This window comes from Amphibalanus amphitrite, unplaced genomic scaffold, assembly GCF_019059575.1.
Source record: "Amphibalanus amphitrite isolate SeventyFive unplaced genomic scaffold, NRLGWU_Aamphi_draft 000651F_arrow, whole genome shotgun sequence".
Lineage (NCBI taxonomy): Eukaryota > Metazoa > Arthropoda > Thecostraca > Balanomorpha > Balanidae > Amphibalanus > Amphibalanus amphitrite.
In genome coordinates, this window is record NW_024882145.1 from 37125 (window position 1) to 45256 (window position 8132).

Below are 8132 nucleotides of genomic sequence, written 5' to 3' on the forward strand. Positions count from 1 at the left end.
GAGGAACGGTTGGATCAAAATGCGCCAGCACTCGTTCCGACGTTATCAACGTTTTTGCCTCATTGAAAGCACTCTGCTGCTTTGGTCCCCAGGCCCACAAAGCATCCTTTTTCAAAAGCTCATGCAATGGTGACAGTACCTCAGATCGGTTTGGTAGAAAACGAGCATAGTAATTCAGAATGCCCAAGAAACTTTTCAGCTCGGACACGTTTTTGGGACTTGGCGCAGAGTGGATGGCTCTCACCTTCGCCTCTGTGGGGTGACAGCCCTCAGCGTCGATCCTGTGCCCCAGGTACTCCACGCTATCCACGCAGAATTTGCACTTCTTCTCCGACACACGGAGTCCGGCATCTTGCAGCTTCTCCAACACCGCAGATGTGCGCTGTAAGCAGTCGTTCTGGGATTTCCCAGTAATGAGCACATCATCTAGGAAAACACAGACACCAGGCATACCATTCAACAACTTCTCCATCTCTCGCTGAAACAACGCCACCGCCGAGTTGACACCGAAGCCCAGGCGTCGATACCTGAGAGGTCCAAGGTGAGTGTTAATCGTCAGGACATCTCTGCAGTCTTCATCCACCACGCACTGCTGGTAGGCCTGGCTCAGATCGAGTTTGGTGAAGACTTTGCCTCCCGCCAGTGAGGCAAAGAGATCTTCTATCCTTGGAAGTGGGTATTTGTCAACACGAATGGCACGATTTGCTGTCAGCTTGAAATTCCCACAGATTCTGACACTGCCGTCTGACTTTAACACCGGTACAATCGGAGCACCCCAAGCTGCATGTCCAACTGGTTCAAGCACACCCATGTCAATCTCTCGCTTGAGCTGCTCATCGACCCTTTTCTTCAATGCAAAAGGTAGCGGCCTCGGTTTATAAAACTTGGGAGCCACACTACTGTCAATGTCTAGTTTAACTTTCACCCCCTTGAGCTCACCCAGGCCTGGTCTGAACACTTCAGCGTATTTCTCTTTCAGAGCCGTGACAGCATCACTTCCACTCACCGAGAAGATGTTGAACCAGTCCAGCTTCAGGTTCCCAAGCCAGTCGCGCCCGAGGAGGTTTGGTCCATCTCCTCCAACCACCACCAGTGGAAGCCATCTCGCCTGGTTGTTGTACTTCACGTCCGCGATGAATTCACCCACGACCGGAATCTTGGCTCCAGTGTAGGTTCTGAGGACAGACTTTGGCTTCTTCAACTCAGGAGTCGGATGTATCTCCTGAAACGTCTTCACATTCAAAAGCAAGACAGCCGAGCCCGTGTCAACCTCCATTTGTATGACTGTGCCCTCGACATCAACATCAACAATGACCGGCTGAGACGCATTTTGAACGGCGTTGACTACCGTATGAATCCTATCTGAATCAGAATCAGACTCGTGTCAGAAATGGGCGGGTCCCTTTCCACCAGCCTGGTTGTCTGGGAGGGTCCCTTTCCACCAGCCTGGTTGTCTGGGACCCAAACCCCTCGTCGGGTTTGAGACTGTTCTCCGCTCCCTCTGGGGACTACACAACGGCGTGCTAAATGTCCAATTTTTCCACAATTGAAACATTTGAAGCTGGCGTAGCGACATGTTTGGGCCGGATGAGAACGGCCACAGCGGTGGCATGGCTTACCGCGACTGCGTTGGCCGGCGTGCACTTCATTGATCCCACCCGGCGTCACGTCCCGACCCGGCACAGAGATCTCGTTGACGGTGCTCTCCTGTCCTCCGATGATCCTGGCGTCCCTGGAAGCCGCTTCTAGTGACAGACAAATCCGGTTAGCCTGAGAAAACGTCAGTGTCTCTTCCGACAACAACTTCCTTTGCATCTGAGCATCATTCACTCCACATACCAAACGATCTCTCAACATCTCATTCAGGGTCTCTCCAAAAGAACAGTGCTCAGTCAGCTTCCTCAGCTCAGCAACATACTCTGCTACTGACTGGCCCTCCTTTCTACAGCACGTGTTAAATTTGAATCGAGCCACAGTCACAGACGTTCGAGGTTTCAAGTGACCATTGAGCAAAGTCACAATTTCTGTGTACGATTTGTCACCGACTTTGCCTGGCGACACCAAACTCCGTAACACAGAATAGGTATCCTTACCGCATTGTGAAAGCAGGTAGGACTTCTTCTTGCCATTGTCAGTCACATTTCTTGCATCCAAGTAAAACTCAAATCTCTCGAACCACTCTTCCCACACATCTTCGCGTAAATTAAATGGGGCTAAACTGAAGCCTTCAGCCATCTTCCATAGCACGATATTCACCTCGTCGCCAATTGTAACATCCAGGCTCAGCACGGACCTTTATTGGCACCGGTCCAACTCCAGACTGCCGGCCGCCGCTCCGGCCCGGCGGTCGGCACGCTCACACCGCCACTCAGCTGACCCAGCGCCCCGGGTCATAGACCGCAGTCAGGGGCCTACAATCAAGCCGGCCCAGTGACACTCAAACCATCACACTCACTTGACCTGACCTTGACCTGACCTCGACCTGAAATTCATCCAGAGGTGGTCCATATCACTTATTGAGTGTGCCTATTGAATTCTATGAGTAAAATGACCCATAAAACATGTGTCGCACATGCCCTTTTCTATATTTTGTTTTTGGTGACCTGACCTGACCTGACCTGACCTTGACCTTGACCTTTGAGTGACATTGTATGCAACGAATATTGTCTTGGTAGTCTAAGAACACGTTTTGGGCAATCAGTTTCAGTCCATTCTTCGGCAACTACGGTGCAAGGCCGATACTGTAGAAACTTGCATTTTGTACCCTTGACCTGACGTTGACCTGACCTCTGACCTACTTAAACAAAAAAAAAAATTGGGCTCTTAAGATCCGCCTTGTTGAGAGCTTTCGATTGCCGTTTTCCCCGTCTTTCTACAACCATCGGTTCGGAAGTTAGACAGGGGAGGGGCAGAATCTGCCCCCCCCCCCCTGTCTGAGGAAGATCTGAGGAAAGACACGTCGCCCTCTATAATGAAATGAACCCAACGAATGACGCCGTAATTGTCCTGTTGCAATTGTGAAAACATGTCGGAAAGCTATCATAAAATTGGAGGCATTTTAGTTGATCATCACCCACGACATAATCGTGCCATCCTAAAAAACAAAACACCGATTGACAATGTTGTCCTTATGGACCTCTGATGTCACCAACAACGGTACCGACCCTCGTCGTGAATCATCAAAAGGAAACGCTAACCACGAAAAAGACATTGTCGTCGTGCCAATGAATCCGCATCTATCAGATAACGACCAGATCAAAGGCTAAGTTTTTATCGCGACCACTTTGACTCTACCAGTGCAGTTATCTTGTCCGATCAAAAAGGCAGATGTTCACCGGGTGTAGTGCTCCACTTTTCCGCGTGTCTTGCTCTCGCTGGGCGATGTTACACCTTTTCTATGTTTCTGCAGCCTCTTTACACCAGTGCCGTCACGAAAACACGGTCTTGTCCTCATACACACGACACCTGTAATCACACCCTGATCAACACCTCTGGGACCATCCATCGGAGACCACCCGGGACCTCAGCGGACCACCCACGGGCCGCCGGGGACCACTGGCCGCTGGACCACCCGGCTGTAGACAGACGCGGCGCGGGGGCAGCATTCATGGCGCAGGGCTCTGTCCAGTGTCTACCGCCGTGCGCCGGGCCGTCAGATAATCCTCCTTTTGACCTCAGGGCCTTTGTGCCCCAATGATCGCAGTTTCCGCGGGCGTCGCTCGCTAAGAGACGCGTTCACGATTCGCCGGCGCCTTTTGAACGAGCTCGGGTGCCTCGATGGCGTTTGGAATGGTCTCAGACTGGCAGCGGATATCGAGGAAGAGAGGAGATAGAGGGAGAGGGTGTGAGAGAGGAAAGGGAGATTCTAGAGAGAGAGAGGGTGAGAGGGTGAAATATTGGGTGAAAGAGTGAGGTGAGAAGGGAGAGAGAGAGAGAGAGAGAGAGAGAGAGAGAGAGAGAGAGAGAGAGAGAGAGAGAGAGAGAGAGAGAGAGAGAGAGAGAGAGAGAGAGAGAGAGAGAAAAAAACAAAAAGAAGAGGGGGCTATGTGTGAGAGGGGGCTCCGGGCTAACGCGGGTTATGTTTTTTTTTTCGGACAGCTGTCGAGGTGGTAACCAGACGATATCTCAATTATCTCCATATGCTCTACGGCCTACGCGCTGTGTCCACTAAGAGATCCTCGGAAATTCTTAATTTCCCATAATTGACCACAAGACTCTGTCACTTAAATTCTCTCCGAGACATTGGCGCGTTGAGTGCTATTCCTGCAGTCTCTGCAGACATATCTTTGCGTAATTAAACACTGTAGTGTGACACGTCGCCTATGAGCGCCGCGCTCTGCTCACGGTAATGATCCTCCCCAGAGCGGCGAGATACTAGCCCATCCCGCCCGGATCAAAGGCCTCTGCCGACCGCCTTCATCCCCCGGCCGGCACCGCTCGCCCCCGAGCACGCGCGTCCCGCCCCCGGCGACCTATTTGCCGGCGACCGGCGGCGACAGCGCCTGGGATGGCGGCCGATAACTGCCCCGAGGGCGGAGCGGTACCGCCGTAACACCCGGCCGCCCGCGCAGCCCCACGTGGGGTTCTCGGCCGCAGAGCGGCGCGCTGATTGGTTGGTGGTTTGAGAGCGGGCGTATGATTGGTCGCCGTCAGACCCCACGTGGGTGAGTCGCCGTGGTGCGGTTGGCGCCCGGCCGTTGCCACCCCACGTGGTTGTATGACCATTGACTGGTCGGTAATGATCTGGCCGGTAACAGGATGGGCTCGCCGCAGCCGCAGGCGGCAGCCTCCTCTTTTTACGTTATGCATGTTTCCTGGGTATCATCCAGTAATGGACGAAACTCGAGCGGCGCTGCCCGGCGAGCGGGACGCCGCCGGGTGCGGAAACGCCAACAGAGGGCCTCGGTGCCCGGCGGCGGTGGCGCCCCCAGTGATGCGGTAGTGCGGCTTGAAATCAATAGGTGGCGCTGTAGACCGTAAATGGGCGCATCAAATGTTATTGATTGCAGTGGGCAAGTAAACGTGTTGGGCAAATCGGTTAGCTGTTGAGCGCCGACGGCGGCGGCTGGCGGGCGGCGGCGGCGGGGCGTCAGACGCGCTCAGGCGGCCGGCACGTGCGAGTGTGTATCGCGGCGCTGGTGGTCGGTTCAGCGAGTGTGCGGCGATAGAGTGAGGCGGCGTGCGCGTGGGATGCGTGTGTGCAGAGAATGTTCCCCGGTATGAACCCAGCGGCAGCGGCGGCCGCCGCCCGGCACACGGTGAGTGACCTCTGACCCCTCCCCCGCTACCCCCACCCCACATCCCATACCCTGTCTCCTTACCCCCCACCCCCCTCCATATAGGTACCTGACAGACTAACCCGCGCCCCCAACATTGCCGGCAGTGAGTAGATGTAGATTTCAGTTGTCAGATGAGTACGAGCTAGGTTGATCATTGATCAATGGTCATTGATCAATGATCATTGATTACCCACCGGTCCATTCCAATATAGGTACTCGTAGGTATTTGTGACAAGCTAGTAGTTTCCTGCCGTAAATAACTTTGTGATGAAGCGATTGCTACGATGGAAACATGTGGGAAACTATCGTCACGAATGGTAAATTACAAGGGCCCGTTCTGTGTGGCGGCAGACATTAATAAGGCGACGTTTGCATGCTAAGACAGAGCCATTTAACGAATTTGCCCAGCGTTAATCATTACATGCTTTGTCGGAAGACAGCGATTACACACAGACTTGTTTATGAATTCTGTGGTCAGGCAATTGTAAATGAGTAAGTAGCTGCAGAAAAGAGGTTTCGTGCTGGCTTGCCTGCAATATGGTGTGGCTTGTCTGTAGTGATTAAGCTCACTTTACGGATAAAGGGGAGATTATTTCTGCAAAAGAGATGTGTTTGTGACGAGAACAAAGGAGCAGGGAAAATGGATTTCAATGGATTTGGCAGGTGCTATTCAGAATTAAGAATTTAACACGTGAATGAAGGAGTTCAAAGCTGCCAAACCCGCTCACTCGCCCTGCTTAGAATGAGCCCAAAACTTCAGCACGCGGCTGCCCACCGCGATCTCACAGCCCCTCCAGCGAGGTCAGGTCAGGTCAGGTCAGGTAGTCTTTCTGTCAGCGCTGATGATTTTATTCAGAGACCACATTTAAAGGAGGTTTTGAATGGAAATACTGATGTGTAGTTGTTAACTTTTGGAAACCTCTTTTATATAATTGAAAGCGTGATTATTTTATTGGGTAATTGCAACAGATATTCCAGCGTTGCTTTGGCGCACAGAGGTCAATGATAGGTAGGTGTGTTAACATTGTTTTAAAACCGTTTTTTAACACTGTTGTTGTTTAATGATGTTAGGTTCGGCTGTCGTTTTTTTGTGATGGATTTTGTTTCAAATTTTATATACGTGACTACATAAAAATGCAATTTATGCGTAGCGAAGGCCTCCGCTGTCTCTGACGAGTCATCTCCATTATCACTACCATAGATCTGAGCTTGGATGAGCGGATATCAGTACCACACATGAAACTGATGCATGTCGAGTCGCTGCTCTGGGGCACTCTCGACCTCATGGATTTCACCGAACTTAATGACCCTACCCGTAACCGACGGAAGTCTATGGATCGCAGTACCGGACCATTGGTCATCGAAACGCGTGACGTAAATGCGCGCCGAACTGCGCGCTTCCAATGCGCCAGCTCAGTATTCTGACTCTGAGGTGGTTCAATAGTTCCATTTCATATCAGTCCGGACTCTGATGCGGCTCAATGGCTCCAGTTCAGATCAGTCCAGACTCTGATGTAGTCCAATGATTCCAGTTCAACTCAGTTCGGACTCTGGTGCGTTGCATTCAGCACGTAGTAATAATATGTGGCGAACTGTTAGCGCTTAGCAGATAGTGCGCTGAATAAGGGGAACTATTAGTGCTTTAGGCAGATAACGTGCTGTCCAGTCACAGTGTAAGTGCCCTTGTGAATACGTTTATCTCTACCCAACACCACCCAGCCAGCCTCCTCCCCAATAAAACAGCAGTTTTGACAACTAATCAGCGCGATACCGAAGACCAGACGGCACGTATCCGAGAGTCATCTGTTGCTGGATCGGCGACAGGTCCCCACTGACTCACTGAGCGGTCAGGCTGTTTGGCCAAACCGGAGGCACCCTGCGCTCCATTATGGTTACGCTTTGACAAACCAAATGTTTGACATGGGCTCTCAACGACAGTTGGCACTGATGACTGTGTTCCGTGCAGTGCGGAAGCCATCCAGCGGACCTTAGGGTTTTACGGGCTTCCTTTCGTAGGTCGCGTTCTTCGAAAGGCCGCCACACGGAACTAGCATAAGTGACGGCAGAAATGGCCAGCGCCGCCTGGTGATGGCTTTGCAACGTTTGTGGTCAGCATGGAGTAGTGCTTTGGAAGAAAAGACTTGTGCAGGACTTCGTGCCGAAAAGTGGAACTCAGTTAATTTATGTTTCCTTGTTTCTATATAATACTTTTAAAAAGCAATTACTTTATATCTAAAGCAGAAGTGATTTAAAATGTATGAATCAAAGAGAATGAAGTCAGTCCATGCCGTCATGCACGACTGTTGATGTGCATCAGATATATGGCTAAGTTGGATGAAGCTCCAGTATTCGGAACAATATTTATTTAATTCTTCGCGCGCTCATAGGTGTTGTTTACCTACTATCGGTAAATACGCGCTGAACGTTGACTGAACGTCAAAGCGGATGATGCATCGGCTGATTCAGTGCGGCCGAGGACATCTTCTGTCTCCTGTCGCTCTTTACTGAGCCCCTTGGGTCGCTCCACGCCACAGGCGCCAAATTAGAGGACGCCGATCAATGACAAATCAAAGAGCGCCGATCAATGACACACAGCTGCTGCTGTGGTCCTCCCGCTACGCCGCGGTGGTATCGATTTACCGCTGATTTCGTATCGATTGTACAACAATTTCATATCGATTTACCGCTGATTTCATATCGATTCTACATCGAGCGTTGGAAGCGCGCCCCCACACTGTAAAAAAAGTTTACAAACTACCGTGTTAATTGCTCAACAAAAAGATAGTATTAAGACACACAAAAGCTGAAGATAGCAATGAGGTTAGTAAACGGTTTGTATGTAAGCACATTTAT

The 8132-nt window shown here is 51.3% G+C and overlaps 1 protein-coding gene and 1 long non-coding RNA gene across 6 annotated transcripts in view; one reads left to right on the forward strand and one right to left on the reverse strand.

Annotated features, from left to right (window-relative positions):
* Positions 1-314: 314 nt before the first annotated feature.
* Positions 315-2443, reverse strand: LOC122363998. Its single transcript, XR_006253464.1, has 4 exons — positions 2094-2443; positions 1620-1745; positions 1007-1175; positions 315-527 (listed from the first exon to the last, which is right to left on the reverse strand). It is a non-coding gene; the product is annotated as an uncharacterized LOC122363998 (long non-coding RNA).
* A 2280-nt stretch (positions 2444-4723) lies between these two features.
* Positions 4724-8132, forward strand: part of LOC122363999 (transducin-like enhancer protein 4) — a 140473-nt gene continuing 137064 nt past the window's right edge. Inside the window, exon 1 of one of the 5 annotated variants that reach the window (XM_043333929.1) lies at positions 4724-5258. In XM_043333929.1, the coding sequence (XP_043189864.1) occupies positions 5208-5258 (51 nt within the window). In that variant the 5' untranslated portion in view covers positions 4724-5207. The remainder of the gene's footprint in view (positions 5259-8132) is intronic. The other 4 variants (XM_043333926.1, XM_043333930.1, XM_043333925.1 and 1 more) reach the window with 4 other exon arrangements.